Source organism: Trematomus bernacchii, unplaced genomic scaffold, assembly GCF_902827165.1.
Source record: "Trematomus bernacchii unplaced genomic scaffold, fTreBer1.1, whole genome shotgun sequence".
In the NCBI taxonomy this organism is placed as follows: Eukaryota; Metazoa; Chordata; class Actinopteri; order Perciformes; family Nototheniidae; genus Trematomus; species Trematomus bernacchii.
In genome coordinates, this window is record NW_022987803.1 from 10,558,996 (window position 1) to 10,580,823 (window position 21,828).

Below are 21,828 nucleotides of genomic sequence, written 5' to 3' on the forward strand. Positions count from 1 at the left end.
ATTTAGTTCTCTCTCGTACACACACACTGTTCATGCGTCTTATTTGACTCAAGAACCAGATGATGTGAGGTACCTGTAGAAGCGGTTCATCAGCCTCTCTCTCATGGTGCTGAGATCAGTGACGTAAGACACCACCGTGCAGTAGGTGGGGTAAGCTTGGAGGTCCACGGGGAAGGCGAATGGTGCTGCCACATCTGAGGGGGGGAGAATTAGTGGATGAAAGATAAGAGAAAGCACAAGAAAGTGAAGATGTTTACTGAAACAAATATGCTGTAAGAGACAAGCACTGACAGGCTTCGTCCAGCTTTTAAAGAGTATGATTTAAGCATTTTAAAGGTAACTTAAACCAACATTTTCCAGACTCTAGGAACATTTATCATCACATTTTTACTAATTAAATAAACGGTTACAAGAAAGGATTTTCCTTTATACGCACTCAGCTCAGTCACTGCTCATTTTGACTTAAATTCTACGTTTTAAACATGCTTATTTAATACTTAGCTAGCTCCTGCCTGTTCTGTGGCCGGTGGGAGACACCACGAGACATCAAATATATTTTTGAATCTTTTCATTTAACATTTTAAAAATATCTTTAGTATTTTTGGAGTGATTGTGTAGATGAAATACCACTAAGCATTGTTCAAGGAGTAGAGTTGAATTCAAGCGTTTTCCTTATCTTGTAAATATAACAGTTAACACTAAGCATCTTCCAAACGTTCAAAACCTTGTGGGAATGCTTTTAGTAAACACTTAAAAAGGTGGATTTCTTATCTTTTTAATATATGGAATTGCAACTTACTACATAAATATCCTCAGGAAACTTAGGACTGTTATTTATGTGTAACTTTATAACATCTGTTTACATTCATCTATGCTACCTGTGCTAATGTTAGTACCTTGACTTGTCTTCAGAGCAATACTGGCCTCACACATTTATCCCCTATTCTTAAGATGTTCCTACTTATTCTGAGCATTATTTCCTAAATATAGCTGGACCTAAAGAGTTATATAAAGCCTGTCCTGTAAACCGACTGCAGCACGGAGCGTAGGAGTAACAGGGAGAGATCTAGAAGGATTTATTGAGCTTGTGTTTAATCCCCAGACTGTCACTAGAGGGAGCCCTCACACCAGTTTGAGAGGATTGCAGTAATACAATCCCTTTATATGGCATTACAGCATTTAACAGGAATTCTAGCAAGCAGCTCAATTTGTGGCTCGACTTGTTAGCGGCTCGTTCCTTTTAACATACGAGCTGTGTTCCTGCTGATGAACTCAGAGCGGTGACTCATGTAGTGTGGAGTCATGCTGCCCTGCTTTACGAGAAGTGAGCCCTCGTGGCCTTACTTCACATCCCTGCCTTTGACATAAGGGCTTTTTGTTTTCACAGGGGTTTAAAGGGACAGTACACCCCTAAAAAAACTAAACAAAACATATTTTTCATATGATTTTTATTATTCTAGATTGTTTTAGTGTTGGATAGTATGCCATAGAGATGTCTGAAATACATTTGAAAAACTAAAAGGCAATGTCTCTTTTCAGAAATCATGAACTGTTTTTTATGATAATCCACAGGACGTTGTTCCTACATGAGCAGATTCATGTAGGAACTATTTTCTTCCCAGCGAACTTCACCCATCAAACGCATTTACGTGTAGAAGGAAGTTTACTTGCGAGGCTTGTTAAAAATGCGACGTGTAAACATTAATGACGTCTTCTTCAGCTGAGTTGTAAAGTTATCTATCTCAGTAAATGCACCCTTCCACTGGTGCAGGGATACAGTTGTAGTTCATTAAAAAAAGAAAATAGTTCCTGCGTAAAATTGCTCACAATAACACCTTCTGATTATCTTGAGTAACCGGGTCATGGTTTCTGAAAAGAGACACTAATGTCTATCAAATGTTTGTTTGTTTGCACTCTGAGCAACACAAGACCAGAGACCCATTTACTTCCATTATTTTCAGAGAAGCCTGACATGTCTAGGGCTGATTTCACCAAGATTCAGCTACATACACAAAATCCAATCAATTAAAAGTTCAACAGGAGAGAGGAAAATTATGCATTTTAGATTTTTCATCTCACCGAGTGTGCAGAGCTGGTCGATGGCTTTGATGATGCGTTCACACTCCTCTGCGCGCGTGTGGCAGCCCCACTCCCCCTCCAGAGGGACGTACAGCAGCTCCTTCTGCTCCTGTTCCACCAGCGGGACGCTCATGCCCAATTCTTCAGGGAACGTGGCTTCACAGGAAAGAAAAAGAAACCCCAAAAACCAACAACATCAGAGTTGTAAACTGTTGAATTAATAAAATAAATGACTATTGAATATTTTTAAATGTGTGTTCACTGAAGTGTGGGAGTATTACAGTGACCTACCATCATCAGGGATGGGCTCCATGTCCCACGGACTCATCTTCTCTGTGTCTCCATTATCCCAGCTGGATGGGAAACAGTTGATATGATTTATTAACATAATCACATTGTAGGCTTTTTATTTGATAGATGACGTATTGCCAGCACTGACGTCCCTCTGCCACAGCCGAAAGTGGGTGTCATTCTCTAACGAGGCTTTTCAAATATTGTGTGATCTTCAGCACTCCATGTTGATAAGGAAAACTAATACAAGCAGACAATATGCTCATTAATGTTTACAATTGGAATGTCACTGACAATGAAAATAGAGCGTTGCAAAACAAAGGGCAGTGTTAGATGGCCTGCTATTAATGTCAAATTCAATCTGTCATCGATTTCTTCAATGATTCAATCCATGAGGTGTTTGTGCAGAAAATCAGTGTTGTGTCAACGGTGGCATCGCAAGGAGCTATCTCTCTACATTTGCCTGAAATATTTCCATACACACATTCCTGTTACATGTAAACCTTTTTAATGAAATTGGTTCTCACATTCTTCATTATTACAATCTAAAGACTCATTCAATTCCAGGACACTTTTGCTGTTGCCAACTTGAGTGATTGATAAAGTCAAACTTAAAAAAAGAAATTGTTCTCAACCCTGTGGATTCATCTCCTTTCCATCCACATGTATTCTTTAACTTCCTCGTAACTGAGTGCTTGTTGATTATGAACCATACAGAGCACATTATAGGGTTTGTTTCATGGTAGGGTAGCATTGAACATTTGTGACCTGCTCCATCGAAATCAGTCGCATTGACCCGAAGACACATTTTGAGTTGTATACATCGTTGGAAAGAGGAGCTTTCTAATGATATCAGGATTGTTGTTGTACTCCAAATATTAAGCAAAATATGTCACATTATATAATTACTGTCACCGAGTCATCATTTTGAGAAAAAGGCCTTTAAAGTTTCCTCTTCTCTGGAATCCATCGATCTGATTGATTATTAGCGGAGCAAATGATCAAAACACTACGGAGGGAAGATATTTTCGTTTGGATTACTGGTCTGGGGGAACCTCGCAAGTGTGTGTGTGTGTTTGCCGTTACAAGCTTCAACGTTGTATTTATCATCTGAATCCGAAACAAGTTTAATATTCTGAAAGCCGAGACTTTGTTTATTTGAAATCAGATGAAAACAAACTGTAACGGACCCTGCCGTGTTATCTATGATTACTATACGCCTTACATTCATAATTTCAGCCGGAGGGAGGGGGAGCGGCGCTGTGGAACAGCAGAGTGGCGAGTGAGAGCTGTCATCTTCCCTTTACAAGCTTCAAAAATGTATTTATCATGAGATTTTGGAAATAAAAGTTTCATATTCTGAAAGCCAAGACTTTGTTTGTTTAAAATCAAACAAAACACCCGAACCCCGAAAAACTATTTTTTTACCCAAATCCACGCTTATTTTGAAATGAGCCGTTGCGACTTCCGACTGATTTCGATAGAGCGGCTCACATTTATTTAACATATATCATGTTGCATTGTTTTGTGTCGTTTGAAGGTGATGAATACATTCAAACATGCATTCAATATTAAAATATCATAATACATCAATGGAATTGGCTTGTTGTGCTAACCAGAGCACTTGTTGCTAGCTGCATCGGTATGGCTTAGGAACTCTTTGTTTTAGGAGTGAATCTCCTTGCTGATGCAAATAAATAGATTGATTACATCAAATTCAATTTTGCAGTGCTTTCAACTGCAGCCTGAAACAGAGTAACATACCAGACGTTGTAGCACTGAAACAGGCTGTCAGGATACTGAGGCTGGAAGGGCTCCTGGCTCTCAATGGTCCCAAACCACCAGGCATCGTCAATGACCGACCTAAACCTGTCCCCTACACACACACACACACACACACACCACACACACACCACCACACCACACACACACACACACACCACACACACACACCACACACACACACACACACACACACACACACACACACACACACACACACACACACACACACACACACACACACACACACACACACACACACACACACACACACACACACACACACACACACACACACACACACACACCACACACACACACACACACACACACACACACACACACACACACACACACACACACACACACACACACACACACACACACACACACACACACACACACACACACACGTTTAGATGGTTGCAACAGAACACTGAGAAACTTGACCTAGAAACTACACAGGCAACATCTGGCTGACCTATACTCCACTGCCTCTTTCTGGCGTTGTCAAACTGTTGTCGCAGAATCAGGAAGTCGATGACATCAGGCATGTCGTGGTATCTGCAGCAAGACAAACACATACACAATAAGTCAAGATCTGCAACAAAGCATTTTAAGAATAGATAAATAAGAATCATTAAGACAGTGTAAAATAGATGAGACACACACTTTGTAGTAACGATTTATCATTCCCATAACAGCATTTACTTTATAATGTCAGTCAGGATTAATAAATAACATTTTTAATAGCTATTGTCTTGAGTTCATTAGGAATATAAATATGACATTCAAACCGAGCTCATAGATTTATGGAGAATAGTTTCAGTAGCGCTGTGATGCTTCAGAAGCAAGCAACATTTTTCAAACACTAGTTCATCTTGTAACACTTGATCTTCTAGCTTTTTAGACAGGGTGGGGTCTTACTTCATAGAGAAGGATCCTCCGGTCAGTCTGCCGCTGTCGGGGTCCAGGAAGGAAAGCTTCAGACAGCACAGAGTGGGCAGACCCACCTCATACTTAATGCCCACTATCTTCACCAACTCCTGCTCCTGTAGACCACAAATAAAAGAAGAAATTATGCAAATGAATACAAATCATTTCCTCTCGGGTAAAGAAATCACATCATTGGAACATAGTCCAAAGCACTTTACTGATAGCATTTCTTTAAGTATTTGTGTAGTATGTATGCTTAGAGGTTGAGGCTGAAGAGAATAATGCTTTATTGTCGCCATGTCTGTTTGTTCAAATAAAAGTAGAAGATACAGAAGAGAAACCTGCATTACAAACTACAGCAATATATTCTGAAGGTGCACACTGCGCCCTGCAATGCATTATGGTCCGCCTCCTGCAAAGGAATTTCTATTTATGTCTCCACACATGGGAACAGAAATATACCAAGTGTAACTGCAATCCCTTAAGCTGTTACTTTAATGTTTTTTTTTTTTAAATCTATTTCATTTACAGGGATCAAAAGATGTTCTCTGCAGACATTTCTCTTTTAGTAGTATATTTTTAGTTTGGAAAAAAAGGGATTTAAGTTTAAAGGAAAGTAGTGAAGGAATAATATTGCTAAGTTGTTAGCACTCTAATACTTTGTGTGGATTTTAGACCATTGTAGCTTGCAACTGTGCTTCAATTCCTGCTATGCATTCCCATGGAGAATGTGTGTCATTCTATTTTTAGCTCCACTACCCTGACCTTTTAAGCTCTTACTTTGAAAACATCATCAAAAAAAAGATGTGTCTGAACATATTTATTTTATGTTTTTAATGATTTGCTATTAATTCAACTGTAAAAAAATTATTCCTATGTGTCAAGTGTACTGTATTGATTTCTGGCTCTTCTCTGATATTTTTAAATGGTTCTTCCTAGTGTAAGGTGTGAGTGCACACATAAAGAGACAATATGAGTCTCTAGATACTTCAGGGTTTTTAATGTGACAAAGTCAATCTGTTCCTTACCCAGATATTAGACTTCATTAGCAGAAAGGGTCATATGAACATGTACCAAGACCGAACCTCCAACAAACAGCCAAATATAAGTAATTTTGTACTCGTTATTGGTGGTGGAGCTGGAGCTTAGGGCAAATGTAGTGGTGGTTTAACCTGGCTACATTCACCTGCTCACTTTGGTTTTGCATGGAGAGAGAGTGGACAGTGAGTGGGGAAGCAACATTTTCTGTTGACTGCAATTTTTAACATCAATATCCATCGCACTTCCACTTGCACTCGCCATTACACCCACACTTACTGGTATTGGAATGTATTGTACCTGTTTTGTGGAAGAATAAATGGTCAAACGCACGCAAGTAATGGAGGAGATTTGTATGTGCGCTTCAATGCGTGTAGTCCCGTATTAAGCCCCTTGCAGATTTTTTCTTGGACTGCCTACAACCGTAATACACTGACTGGAGATATGGAGAGTATGGAGATAAATACTTTTGCGCTAAAGAAACATGTTGATAAATGAGTATTGCATCGTTTGTTTTTGACCCTTTTACTGATTGTTACTGTATTACCTGACATGTATTTCCATCTTTATAACATGTGTAAGGCAAGGCAAGGCAAGTTTAATTATATAGCACCTTTCAACACAAGGCAATTCAAAGTGCTTTACAAAAATGAAAGACATTAAGAAAATGGCATTTAAAAACAGTCATTAAAAAGCAAAGATAATAAAAGAAACATTCAAAGAAAACATACATGAATAAAAGTTACAGTGCAGTTTAAGATGTGAATAGTTCATATGAATGGATAGGTGACCAGCCATGTGGTCTATTTATGTTTTGCTTCTTCAAACAATACTAAAGTTTAAAATCATCAGTTCCTTACCCGTAGCTCCATCTTTTGCCAGGGCTGCTTCTTAGGGTTGATGCTGTAAATCTTTTTTTGTCTGGCCATCTCCACGTAGGCCTCGTGGCCCTGTCTGAAGTAGTATAACTGCAAACAAACACACATCATTTTCATTGTGTCTTATTCATATTTCTGGACATTATGCACATTTTTTCTGGAATTGAGTATCTGCTTAGGATAGCAATGTCAATGTGCCCCTTTTTTGTGTGTGTATGTAATGGCAGATGCAGCCTCGGGGGGACGCTAACTTTGGTGCAGACTATTCTTGTTGCTATGTTAAACATGAGCCAGTGTTTTGGTATTAGCAGACATGTGGTGAGGTTAGTGTAACAGAAGCAGGCGGCGTGTACCTCGTCTCCCATCTGGGGTATGTAAGGACATCTGCGGGGGACCGTGTCCGTGATCCAGGCGGAGGGAAGCCACTCCTCCAGAGTTAGCCCTTGCTCCTGGAGATCTGACCTCTGAATGACACACAAGGAAACACATATTCAGGTACAGATCTTTGATAGATTTGAGGTGGAATATTCAGCCTTTTCATTTATTTGTGTGATTTATGAATTGCTTTTAAAATACTGTCTCATTGTATTAGTGCAAATGGATGATAGGTAAAAAAAAGAATTATTTCATAAATGGAAAGCTACCATCTGAAACACACTGGATAAAATGTTTTTTATTGAAGTTAAAGATCAGATTTTCCCGGAACAGCTGTTCAAATGCATTTGGGAAAACATGGGGCCCATTTTTCCAATTTGCTAAGAGGATACATTTCCTCATCATTCCTGATTAAAGTTTTGCACTTTGGAATGGCACCAACATTGGGATTGTCGTTGGGAGGAGGAAGTGCTGCTGTTTTTTTATTTATAATTAGTAGTAGTATTTGTGTCAGCTGTTTTCTTTAATTAGTTTATGGCCTTAGTTACTTTGGTGTTCAGCAATATTTGAATTGTTGATTTTTATATTTACAGTGAAAATTGTTCCTCCTACATTTTTGTTCTGATATCACAATTGTATGCTATTGCAAAACCCACTAACAAATAATGATTATAACTATTGACTAACCTTCCTCTTCTCCTTTGGCTGCTTCTTCTTTGGTACTGCGTCGTCTTTGTCGACCTTGTCCTTCTTTCTATCCTTCTTCCCGTCCCTCTTCTTCTCTCCGTCTTCCTCTGAGCTGCTGCTTTTCTTTTTCACTCTCACACTCTTCTTAGGCGGCTCAAGGTTGATCCCTGCGTCGGCTGTCCAATCGGAGTAATCACTGGAGTAGTCACTGTGAACACATCAACAGAGAAGATGAAATACACAGATGTATGTGATTGTGTTTCTGTTTCTATGTGGTGTGTGCATGTTTCTGTAGGAGATATGATTCATGTGTTTGATAAACAGGACTGTGTCTTACCTTGAACTACTGTGGTCTTCCGGCCAGGGCTCTTTTTGCTGCTCCTCCTTCTCCTCATCGGAGGAATGCCCATTGATTTGACGAACATCCAGCTCTCCCTGGGAACCCATATTGTTTTATGTTAGAACCCCCAAGGTTAACAATAATTACTTAAACCACATGTGTCAAACTCAAGGCCCTTGGTGGATTTAATTTCGGCCCACAGGATCATTTTTCATTACTATTAGATCTGGCCCGCCGGTATATAGCACGCACACCTTCACTCCATCCTGAGGATTTCCTCAGCTCAGAGCCTGACCCCAAACATTGATGACCTTGCACCCAAGATGAGATGCCAAGTATCTGCTTGAACTAGCATCACAGAGCAGCACACTGAGTTTTAGTGGATGTACTATGTACTGCACTTTCTTTCTTGCGACAACAGGGCATGTTTGGTTTTCTCTTTGAGGGAAATAGTTTTTTTGAAGCTGTTGTTGGCCTGTGGAAAAATGTAATCATAAGAAATGACTCTGGAAAAGCTGCAGATAGAGCCATAAGAAATGAATGCAACTGATTATTTAATGTTTAATGTTGTTTTTATAGGCAATAATTTAAGTTTTGTTAGTTCCAGGTTTAATATGTACAATAAGTTCATTTCGTTTTGCAATAAACATTGAACCAGTCCGGCCCTCGACTAGTACCGATTTTTTTATTTTGGCCCACTGTGTATTTGAGTTTGACACCCCTGGTATAGACTAAAGCGATGAAAACATTGGATTCTTTACCACTGTAAATTACCAAATTAACCAAAAAATCTATAAGCTTACATCTTAGAAGTTAGTGTAAGTCATCAGTGTAAGATTTAATTCATTCATACATGTAAACTCACGTTTACACACATAGAGATATCAGTTTTTATCTGAACTTTATAAAGAATTTTCTTTAAGAACCTTTGAAATTGGTTAGATTTTTCTATCTAACTACGTTTTACATTTAAATGTACTAGTATTCCATAATAGTTCTAAGTGCTAAAGTCCCTAGGGGCAGCTAAAGGTTAACATGCTAGCAAAGTCTGAACAGAGGGTTTGTGGAGAAATCTGCTAATCTGAAATTGGGCTGGAAGAGAACCAGTGTAAAATTACCAAATCAGAAGAGCCAACAAAATGAATCAAAATAAAGAAAAGATCTTACTGCCTGATAAAAGTCCCTGGAATGGACCTGTATAACACAGATCTATTATTCAGAGTCACCTGTGTTTTAGAAAAGGGCTTACTAAAGCTCCATCAAATATGAAACTGAATTCAAAAGAAAACAGTAACCATTTTTTTCTACCTCTGAGGCGCTGTCATCGTCATCAGCAGCCTCTGCGCTCTGTCGGCTGGTCTCCTCCATAGCGGCGCGCGTGTGGTATCCGTGGTTACCCTGGCTCTTCCTTCCCTCATCCACTGACTCTGATGTCGGATTAACCTGAAGAACAATTCAACAAGAATCTCTAAATAAATTAAAGAGTCATGAATGAAAAAAAGTGATATAAATATTGTGTTCCTGTACAAAAGTAATGTGTGTAAGTTCACTCACCCTGCTCTCCTTAGGGAGGGAGTGGATGGTGCGTCTCCTCCTTTCTGACTGATAAATATTGATCTCCTCCTCTCCTTTAGCCTCACGCCAGGTAATCTGTCTCCTACACAAGAAACAGACACACACACACGTCATGGCTTGCTTTAATATGATCACCTCCGGAAACTCTTCCTCTCTGTGAGCGTGTGTTACCTGACGGAGGCGTTCTCCAGCTCAGGCACCAGCACCCTGCGGCTCCAGGCCACCAGGTCTCCCTCTGTGGCCATCTGGCTGCGCGGGGCGTTGCTGTGCATCTGGCGCACGCCCTCGATCTGCCCGCTGCGCCGCAGACCCACGTTGGGCGGGGAGTGCACCTCTGTGGGAGAACCCACGGATCCTGAGGGGAGAGAGGAGAGAAAGACAGAGAACATAAAACAGAGCTTTCAATTTGTCAGCAGCATGTAAGGATTAAATTGTCTGGAACTCAAGATTATTGATAAACGATTAATATGCCAATTAGTGTGAGCATCACTAGACCAATTGTTTTATCGCTTAAGTGTCAGAATAATGTGAATTATTTCGATTGCAAAATACATTCCGTCTCTTTCACCTATGACAAAGAAAGCTCTGGGAACCTGGAACCAGCAAATATTTGATTTGTTTACTGGACACTTTAACCATTAATAATTGAAAGAGATAGTTCCCGAATAGTGTTGATAGACAAATCAATGAATTACATTTTTTGGCACTTTTGCAAATAATGATTTTTGCAAATTACATTTGAACAAATCAAACTCCAAATTTAATTTTTTTTTGTTAATTTGATAAATTAAATATTATTCTAATTGTTTTGCTAGTTGCACTTTTCACACAGTACATTATACAATTTGGTGTGAGTTTTATGATTTATTTATTATATATATTTTATAGCTTTTTATTAATTAATTAATTTTTAGTTATAATTTATTCTACCACTTTCTCTCCTGTAGTTACATGTTGGGGGAGGTACAATTATAGTTGGTAATGCTGACTGCATCTTTCAAATCAAATCAAATCAAATCAAGTTTTATTTATATAGCACATTTATAAACGATTTTTGGTCGAGCCAAAGTGCTGTACAAATAATAAAAATACCCTACAGTAAAGACATTTTACAGCTAATACAACAGCACAGTTTGTTCAGAATATCAGTATGAGAAAAAACGACACCCTCTGTCCTTAGACCCTCACATCGTACAAGGAAAAACTTCCGGAGAAAAAACCCCACAGTTTAAAGGGAAAAAATGGGAGAAACCTCAGGGAGAGCAACAGGCGAGGGATCCCTCTCCCAGGACGGACAGACGTGCAATAGATGCCGTGTGTAAATCGAAGAGATAATACATTTTACAGCATAGGTAGGTAGACCGAATGTTAGGAAATGCATGTGTCTATAATGGTAGCAAATATTTCTCAGCTTGTTTAAACCTGCTTTAAAGATGAAGTTAGCAACACACAATTTTGATAATGTCCTTGCTGCTCTACCCATACAGGTGGAAACAAAGGCTGCTTTTGAGACGCTGCCGACACTCCAGCAGAATGAGCTTCCTGTCATGACGCAGTCTTACCTCTGTTGGACCTGGTGTCATTGCCTCCCAGTCTCTGGTCCTGCTCCTGCTGCAGCCTCTGAATCATGGAATCCAGAGGACTGGGCCCTTCCGCCGCCTGCTCACTCACCACTTGGTTCAGGCCTGGAGTTAAGAGAGAAGAGAACCAGAAAGATAGATGAGACCATCAACCGCAAATGTCTCATAACAACTGGATGTACACATTTCTCCATTGCATTCATTTTTATTTCTAGTCGAGGCTTTTTAATTGCCGACAGCAGGGCAGTATTCTGTAACTGGGAAACATGGAGTCATTTTGTCTCAAAATAAAATCATCTTTCCCCTCTTGCATCTTCACCTGCCTCCACGGTGCGCTATTAATGCTTTTCATAAACAATTGCTCCTGTTTGCCTCCCTGCCAAGACTTTAAACTGCCTTATTATTCAGGTTTGAATTGCCAATTCGGTGTTGTTTCAGTTAAAGCGTCTCATTAAGCACATTTGAGAAGAGATCAAAACTCTTGTCAGGCTATAAGAGCGGTGTGATCTGCTAGACAAAAGAGCCTTTGATCAGCTGACAGAAGGCCCCCAGGTAAAGATGTGATCTGAGGGAAAGCGTAGAAGTACAACTGAGTTCTTGCCCTCAGATCACGCCGAGAGGAGATACTCCCAGAGGGTCTGAGTTCTTCTTTAAGCCTCTGTACCTGAGGAAGTGACCCCCATCTGCGGGATGAGCTGCTCGCTCCTGCAGCCCTCCCTGCCGGGTACCAGCCGCTGGTATCTGGGGGGGTGGGGGTTTCCGTCCACATCCACCAGGAAGGGAGGGGGCATGAGGTGGGGCGCCTGCTGGGTCTGCTCGTCCAGCACGTAATTGTTGGCGTCTCTGATCAGCGGCCGGTAGTCGGTGTGGAAGAACATCTGGTCGGCAATCTGAAGCACGGGAGAATAAACATGGAGCATTTACTCAATAGGATTCTAATGAGGAGAGAAGTATTCATTATTTCATTTACAATTATGTTAGTAAATTACATTATACATTGCATGTAGGTGTATAAATATAAAATAGGTTTACATTTGAAGCTTTTCTAGTGTAATTTAATTTATTTTAAACCTGGTGAGTTTTCCTCACCTTCTGATTTATGATTATTATCAATTAAAAAAAATGCAATGATTATGGTGTGACTTCTTTTAAGAAAGTCCTTACCCAACAACATATTTGTACACATATTAAGCCTTTAACAAATATTCTGCTTCCTTTAATTGGAATAAAACACTAGTCCATATTGCTTTTTCAATCACATTTTGGATCTAGCATCAGTACATGATATACATTCATTATTACCATTTGATTTGATATCCCCCTGCTCCTAATGTATTCTTTATATGAGGCTCACGATCCTCCCCTTGGGCTTTTACAGTGATGCCTAGATTCAACACAATGGGTATAACAGTGTTTTCTTTTATGTATTTATATATATTTATTTTCTTTGTCTTGAGAAAACCATGAGAAAAACTATTGCCTGTATTTTCTTTCTCAATTAGTTTTTATTTTGAATGTTTTGTATCTGCTTATTGTTTTTCTGTTCACCTTTTGAAGTTTAGGAGACAGGTTGAAGGGAAAAGGAAAAGAGAAAAGCCTGCTGCATTACCTTGTCATATCTGCTACTGGAGCCGAAGCCAAAGATGAGCAGGTGTCCATGGGAGTCTGTGGCTGCAAAATGTTGCCCATCTGGACTACATTTGCAGTCAAACAGCGCTCCGTGCCCTTGGCCCTCGATCTATCCACAGAGGGGGGGGAGAGATAGGGAGATAGGGAAATGGAGGCACACGGTAAATCATAGTAGGATTTTCAAGGGGAATTCCAAGCAACCTTAACAATGGTAAAAACTGGACACATTTGACTCAACATGTCAGTAATGTCAAAGCAACACCTGCAGAAACTGAAACTTCCTCAACATAAAAAAAAACGGGGGCCTTTAGTTTGTGCCGTAGGTACTTCTTCACTCTTATAAAAGCTTCATTCAATCACAGAAAGAGATCGTTTTATAAGAATGAGCATCTTTTTCCCCTTTTCAATCAAAAAAGGAAGTACTGATCTGAAACAACTTGTAATAGTTTTGCTGCAGACTTGGCAAAGTCAGAATGAGCAGTGAGAGTTGGTTTCAACTAGGGCTGTCAAGTTAACGCGTTAATAACGCGTTAACGCAAAAAAAAATTAACGCCACTAATTATTTTAACGCGATTAACGCATGTGTATTTTTTGTCCTCGGCCGCCGTAGTTTCAGAGCGCATCGAGTGTAAAATACCATCGACAAGCTGATGCTGACAGCCTCGCTCCTGCCGCCCGCTTGTGGCAGACCACACTTCCACGCTCACCGGCAGGCCCGGACTGGCCATCGGGAGGACCGGGAGGGAGTGTGTATGTGTGGCGCGATTCGCGCGAGCGAGGCACACCTTACGTGTTGTTGTTGTTAGCATCTGGTGCTAGCTAGCTGCGCTAACGGATTTAAGGAGCTGTTTCAATGACATTTCGCCGACAACTGCGCCGAGCACTTGACTTAATGCAGGTAGCCAGACAGTGGGACATTGTACGAAAAGTCAGCACACTCAGTACGGATCGTACGCGCAACATGATTGCAGCGTCCAGGCAGCTCCCATTCGAGCATATATGCCTTGAGCTGCACATAGCTCCAACGATTCATCACAGTGTCTACACACACACACACACACACAACACACACACACACACACACACACAACACACACACACACACACACACACACACACACACACACACACACACACACACACACACACACACACACACACACACACACACACACACACACACACACACACACACACACACACACACACACACACACACCACACACACACACACACACACACACACAGTATTATTGTATGAGAGAGGTTCCAGGTTGAATTGAGGCGAATATTTGTAATGTTCAGGTTGTTGTGTTTAATATTCATGAGAATATTTGTCATTGTTCAAATGATAATAAACAAACATATAAAGCATATTTGTCCACTCAAATGTTGATAAGAGTATTAAAAACTTGAAAGATATCCCTCTAAGGTACATTTAGAACAGATAAAAAATGTGCGATTAATTTGCGATTAATCGCGATTAACTATGGACAATCATGCGATTAATCGCGATTAAATATTTTAATCGACTGACAGCCCTAGTTTCAACACATCGTCATGTTCGTTACATGATGCAGTGAGAAGATATGTCCCATGTAAAAGTAACAGGCAACTCGGCTTGAACTGGCTTCAATGCTCGGCTCCATTTACCAGTTTTTGCACAAATATCATATTGAGTGTTGTGTGTACTGTGTAGGTTTTAAATGTTAAAATCAAATTAAAAATACTTTCATTAATGGTCAAAGTCCATATTTTTTTAAATGGATGAATTCTCCTTGCATACTTTATTTACTCTTTGGGCACATGGGACTACTTTCTTTTCCTTTAGCGGCCAAAGACAAAATATAGTACGACAAGAACAGAGGTGGGAAGTAACATAGTACATTTACTCTAGAACTGTACAATTTTGAGGTACTTGTACTTTACTTGAGTATTTCCATGTTATGCTACTTTGTACTTCTACTTCACTACAATTCAGAGGTAAATGGTGTACTTTTACTCCACTAAATGTATTTAATACCTTTACAGATCTGGATTAATGATGAGATATAATCAACTCTTAAATCAGACTTTAGTTCCACCTGGAGTAAATTCACAAGCTACCCTGCAGTATAAAAGTCATTACATTACATTACATTACATGTTACTTGTTAGACGCTTTTATCCAAAGCGACTTACATACTCAATACTGTGGGCAATCCCCACAGGAGCAATTTGGGGTGAAGTGTCTTGCCCAGGGACACAACAACATGCTGACTGCAGTGGGGTTTGAACCTGTGCTCCCCTGAACCGAACACCAACGCACTACCCACTGCGCCACACGCCTCATTAAAACTAGCTGCACCTTTACCAGTTGTGATAACACTTTAATGATCAATCATTATAAGAATAATTCTTCTTTAACTTAAGTACAATAACTGAGTACTTCTCCCACCTCTGGATAAGAAAGAGTATTACCCATTTAGGACATTTCTGGAAAGATGTGCCTAGCGAACACTTCCACAGAAGGGAAATTAGATATTTGAGTTGCAAGACTTTGTTACTTTTAAGAGAAAAAGAGCACATTCTTCCTCATGTAAATGGAAACTAATTAAAGTCAATTAAATAAACTCAACAGACGTTGTGCTGTATCTCATGGTGGCTCACTTTAGAGTCAGATAGTTAACTCTTATGATTCCTTTCTACCTGTGCTGCTCTTACAATACTGTACATTAACACTACATTTATTGATATTTAGCTTTCACCCTAATCCTATAATAGTCTCTTATGTCCTCAACAGGGGCCGCTATATAGCAAACGTTTCATTATTAGTTTCAGATTTAAATGTGTGCCATTTCCCATCACACTTGGTGTCATCAAACAACACAATCCACTAAACAGCACACAGAGTGAGTCACTTGTTCCCGGACTGTGATTAATACCTCACTTGGTAACCATAGATACACAGGAAATACAGCAGTGTCTGCAATGATTAAACCCCTAGGTGAATATGTACACTGTGCTTCAGTGTGGTGTCAAGATTTAGCTCTACCCTGCATTCATGCCACACACAGTGTATTAAATGGAAGAGGAAATGCCAGCGTGGAAGTGAGAGAGGTACGAAAGCTAAGAGAAGAGAAAGTGAAAGCAATGATGGAGGGGGGTAACAGTGAGAGGGAAATAATGAGAGAAAGACTGACACTGAGAAAGGAAAGGAAAACAAATGTGTTGTGGGAAAAGGAGGTAAAGACTTATTTTGAAAGCTTATCCGTCTACTGCATTAGAAAACAAGACCTCTGTTTCACATGTGAGGAGGACCAAATCAGGATGTAGTGAATTCAGTCAGAGATAACGCAGAGAGTGAGAGGCAATGAGACACACAGGGTGGCCGAGGGTCTCACCATGTTGAAATAAGAGCGGATCTTCACTCCTCTGGCCAGGTCCCACACAATGCAGTTCCCATCATGCCCCGCTGAGAACAGGATCCTGGGATCAAAGGGGTGTGGCTCCAGGACAAACACCTCATCCTCATGACCCTGTCATTAAAAAAACATGAACATCTTGATGAAGAGACACGAACATCCTCAGTGTTTTTTCTCAAATCTTGTGGTTTTGTGCATTTTGACCTAGTTATAAATCAGGCATCCTTTATGTCTCTTAAAGCACATTACTGTTTTTGCTATTCATATTCTGTTTTTAGCAGTGACCCCATTTCTTTTTTTATGTCTGGTTTTAAACACATTGCAATAGATGATGTGTCTGAAGTAAGAAAAAGTAAAGTATAAGTTACACTGACAAAGAACCATTACAATTACATTTGTCATTTCTATTCAAACTTATAGATTTTAGAATTCTCTATAAAAAGATTTAAAGGCCAAGGGTGATATAATATATATTTGTTCAGTTCAAGAAAATCTATGAACAAAGATTTAGGAGACAATATTTTCCTAATTAATGTTGAATTCATGTTTAAGGCTTTTAAATAAGGCCTTATTTTCAATGTTAATGTAATTATTGGTTGGTAAGGAACTCTTATTTCCCATCTATTTCTATTGTTTATGTTCCGAGTAAGATGAAAGCTAAATGAGAGGAACAAATACACACAAAAATGTAAATGCTGTATTACTTTTGTATTGCATTGTTCTAGGGCTGTGCAATTAATCGTATTTTAATCGCAATTACGATTTTGGCCTGCCACAATTACGAAAAAAACAATTATTTTGCTTTGCTAGGTTGTGACAGTGCACTGCAACATATTTGATCCAATTAATTTTGGTCTCATTTATTTGTATTTATTAGGGCTGTCAAGTTAACGCGTTAATAACGCGTTAACGCAAAAAAAAATTAACGCCACTAATTATTTTAACGCGATTAACGCATGTGTATTTTTTGTCCTCGGCCGCCCCGTAGTTTCAGAGCGCATCGAGTTTAAAATACCATCTACAAGCTGATGCTTACAGCCCCGCACCTGCCGCCCGCTTGTGGCAGATCACACTTCCACGCTCACCGGCAGGCCCGGACTGGCCATCGGGAGGACCGGGAGGGTGTGTGTGTATGTGTGTATGTGTGTATGTGTGTATGTGTGTATGTGTGTATGTGTGTATGTGTGTATGTGTGTATGTGTGTATGTGTGGCGCGACTCGCGCGAGCGAGGCACACCTTACCTGTTGTTGTTGTTAGCATCTGGTGCTAGCTAGCTGCGCTAACGGATATAAGGAGCTGTTTCAATGACATTTCGCCGACAACTGCGCCGAGCACTTGACTTTATGCAGGTAGCCAGACAGTGGGACATTGTACGAAAAGTCAGCACACTCAGCACGGATAGTGCGCGCAACATGATTGCAGCGTCCAGGCAGCTCTCCACATTCTCTCTCACACACACACACACACACACACACACACACACACACACACCACACACACACACACACACACACACCACACACACACACACACACACACACACACACACACACACACACACACACACACACACACACACACACACCACACACACACACACACACACACACACACACACACACACACACACACACACACACACACACACACACACACACACACACACACACACACACACACACACACACGCGCACACACACACACACACACACACACACACACACACACACACACACTTTGTATTGTATTATTGTATGAGAGAGGTTCCAGGTTGAATCGAATATTTGTAATGTTCAGAGGTTGTTGTGTTTAATATTCATGAGAATATTTGTCATTGTTCAAATGATAATAAACAAACATATAAAGCATAGTTGTCCACTCATATGTTGATAAGAGTATTAAAAACTTGAAAAATATCCCTCTAAGGTACATTTAGAACAGATAAAAAATGTGCGATTAATTTGCGATTAATCGCGATTAACTATGGACAATCATGCGATTAATCGCGATTAAATATTTTAATCGACTGACAGCCCTAGTATTTATATATGTTTAGTAGCTTGGGGAAGTGCGCTCCAAAATATTTGTTGATCTTGTTTATTGGTATTTATTATTTTGATATTATTTATTTAAATGTATCATTTATTTTATTTATTTTTGTATTGGTTTTTCAGTTGAATTATACGTTCAGGGTAATCAACAGTTAAAAAGATACTGTTCAAATTATTATTTGTATTTGTTTTAAAGTTCAATAAATAGATTTTTTCAAAGTCAATGAATAATCGTATTTAATAATCGTGATATCAATTATTGACCCAAATAATCGTGATTATGATTTTTGCCATAATCGCACAGCCCTACATTGTTCTATATGTCACATGCTCTGTGTTGGCATGTGTTGAATCACCACATACCATGAGTACGTGCACGAGGTTCCCGGTGGTGGAGTTCCACACCTTCAGTGTCAGGTTGTTAGCTGCTGTGATCACGGTGCCGTCATGGCGATCCCATGCTACCATGGTAACCTTCAGCTTGGTCACTTTGTCTTCCAGCGGAGGAGGGTTGTACTTCCTGAAGAGAGGATGTGATACACGGATGTCATGTTTGAGACAAAAGTGTTTTACTTTATAACTCAAATAAATACATAAAGGCGCAACTACACAACATATTTTGAAATGGTTGAAATGTTATAAAAATCAAGAAACAATTCAGTCAATTTTTTTGACTCAATTAATGTTTAAGCTCCTTGTTCACAACATGTGCTGTTTCTGTTTAAATAGCGCATCAAGAACATTATAACATTTATTTGTAACCTAAATATTTAAGTCCATTCAACTCTCTCCCAGTGTGTTTTTCTTTTCATGATATCCAAGCTTCAATGCCATTATTATAAACAATTAAAAAAAAATTTTAAGATAACCAGGTTATCTCTGAATCTGCAATTATTGCTGTATGTTGAGTTAATTCAGAAGTACTTAAATAGCTCATCAGTGTCACCTCCATTAATTCACTTATGCGTTCTATAAATCAATATTCTGCCTGGGAGCAGTAATCAATCACTTTGACACATTAATGCAACAGGTGTGAAAGTGTTATTTTTTCAACTTCATTATTTATATCATATAGATTGTGCATTTAAAAAAATAAATGCAGTTAAAAAAGATTGCAAGAAAAGCATTTTGCAGCTGGTAAAAAGGGACAATAAATAAATGTTTTCACTTCCTAATGGTGCATAGTCTACAATGGGAGTATTCACACTCAATATGTCTGGGACTTGAGTATACAGCATGATTAATTTTTGTCAAATTTAGAGTGACATCCCAACCCACGACTCTGAGCTGTGAGTCCAGCAGTGCTGGTAAAAAAAAGAAGAAGAAAAAAAGCCAGACTTTGACAGCCGAGCACACACAATCATACCCGGGTAATTTGGTCTGCATGTCCAGCAGAATGCTCCTCCACCCCTGAGGCTGCAGCTGCCAGATCCGCGCTGTACCGTCCCTGCTGCCGCTCACAAACCTACCACACACACACACACACACATTAGGAAACACAGATTCATGAACTGTAAATAAAACATTTCTATAGACGCGCTTTGCAACACAATAAGCGCTTTTATCTATCTGCATGTACTAATTGTCCCCCCCCCCCCTTTCTTCTGCATCTCCTCCACCCCTCCTTCTCTGCTTAGACACTCCTTCGCTGCTGAGATTACAGCAACCCAGGGGAATTAGCTGAGCTTGTTTTTCTGCAAACTCCACACAGGCACAGGCAATTTAACACTGAGAGAGCGCATGATATGTGCAAGCGTGTGTGTGTGTGTGTGTGTGTGTGTGTGTGTGTGGGGGGGGGGGGGAGTGTAATAAAGTGTGTATCAGAGAGTAAGTAAAGGTGGTGTTTCTGCTGACGGCATCATTCACATAACAACACCCCCAGGTTCCATATCCACAAACAGCGGAGCACACACAAAAATTGACTTCACTTATTATGTGGCTAATACACACACACACGCACACACACAGTTTGAACCTACCTGTCACTGCAATGTGAGAACTGGATGCTGTCGACTTTGTCCTGGGTAAGGAAAATATAGGAGTCAAAACAACGCAATAATTAACAAGCATTACCTCTGCTAGACAACTTCTTTGTGTATTACTAGCTATATCATAGACATCAACACTAAAGTAAAACTATTGGTGCTAAGATTTTTTTTAATAAAAGAACATTTTTAAATAGACAATACAACTAAATATTTCCTATGCCTTTGCAATACGTTTGGTGATCCTTTCCATCCCTATGTACAGTATAACCTAATGGATCATTTCTTTCATTAAAATATTTTCTTTAACTCAAAGTCATCTTACTAGCTCTCTCCAGAGCTTTCAACTGCATCTTACCATCTTCTTCAGTTGATGAAGTTTGCTTAGTTGTCATGGAGAATGATGAAACACACTCTCAAAGACAACCGAGGAAACTCCATCTGCTGAAGAAGTCCATGAAATACAGCTGGGATAAAAGCAAGTAAGTGGGCCTTGAGTTATTTATATTATAACTACTATTCCCAAGTTGGACTATAACCATGTTAATTGTCAATATCTAAGCACTGTACTGTACTGTAACATACTGTATATAGTTAATAAAACACATTTTAATCAATAAAAAGCATTATGTTGACTTACAGTATGGGACTCAAGTTCAGAGATCTTCTCTGGTTGGCCTAAGCCAAAGTAGTACACTCTGATGATGTGATCCGTGCTTCCTGTGGCCAGGAACATACCACCTGCACAAAAAACATAACGGGTCAGAATTATCAACACTCAATACCCGATACTTCCATTAAAAAAATTATAATATACACTTCAAAGATCAAGCTATGGTGAAACAAACGCTTTTTCTTGTATTAGTGAGGGCAAACTTTGTGCAAAAAGAAACTTCATTCATGGTCAATTTAACCTCAATAAGCAGAGTCATTCCACATTTATGGAAAAGCAGAAGGCCCATTTGTGTGTGGCTGTGTTGCTCTTCAGTTATTCTGCACATTTTTTCAGCTGCTGTTTGCCTTTAGGTGGTCTCAAAGCATGCATGAAAATCAAAAGTGGTTGCCGCCCACCTGCACTGAATGAGGAGCAGATCATCTGGACGCCAGGCCTGGAACGCTCCGTGAATTTACTGGGCCTCTGACTGCACACACACACAAGCAGATACAAAATGAAACGGACGGAAATGGAATGAAAAG

The 21,828-nt window shown here is 39.7% G+C and overlaps 1 protein-coding gene across 2 annotated transcripts in view; it reads right to left on the reverse strand.

The window, feature by feature from the left end:
• Positions 1-21,828, reverse strand: part of phip (pleckstrin homology domain interacting protein) — a 48,011-nt gene that overhangs the window by 9,716 nt on the left and 16,467 nt on the right. The window contains exons 10-31 of one of the 2 annotated variants that reach the window (XM_034150388.1): positions 21,703-21,773; positions 21,272-21,372; positions 20,626-20,666; positions 20,013-20,111; positions 19,010-19,166; positions 16,574-16,708; positions 13,171-13,299; positions 12,226-12,451; positions 11,544-11,666; positions 10,153-10,336; positions 9,961-10,063; positions 9,715-9,849; positions 8,404-8,501; positions 8,067-8,274; positions 7,358-7,468; positions 6,987-7,094; positions 5,080-5,204; positions 4,634-4,716; positions 4,135-4,246; positions 2,371-2,432; positions 2,080-2,220; positions 74-194 (exon numbers count right to left, since the gene is read on the reverse strand). In XM_034150388.1, coding sequence (XP_034006279.1) covers positions 74-194; positions 2,080-2,220; positions 2,371-2,432; positions 4,135-4,246; positions 4,634-4,716; positions 5,080-5,204; positions 6,987-7,094; positions 7,358-7,468; positions 8,067-8,274; positions 8,404-8,501; positions 9,715-9,849; positions 9,961-10,063; positions 10,153-10,336; positions 11,544-11,666; positions 12,226-12,451; positions 13,171-13,299; positions 16,574-16,708; positions 19,010-19,166; positions 20,013-20,111; positions 20,626-20,666; positions 21,272-21,372; positions 21,703-21,773 — 2,673 coding nt within the window. Of the gene's footprint in view, positions 1-73; positions 195-2,079; positions 2,236-2,370; positions 2,433-4,134; positions 4,247-4,633; positions 4,717-5,079; positions 5,205-6,986; positions 7,095-7,357; positions 7,469-8,066; positions 8,275-8,403; positions 8,502-9,714; positions 9,850-9,960; positions 10,064-10,152; positions 10,337-11,543; positions 11,667-12,225; positions 12,452-13,170; positions 13,300-16,573; positions 16,709-19,009; positions 19,167-20,012; positions 20,112-20,625; positions 20,667-21,271; positions 21,373-21,702; positions 21,774-21,828 lie in introns of both variants that reach the window. The other variant, XM_034150387.1, reaches the window with a different exon arrangement.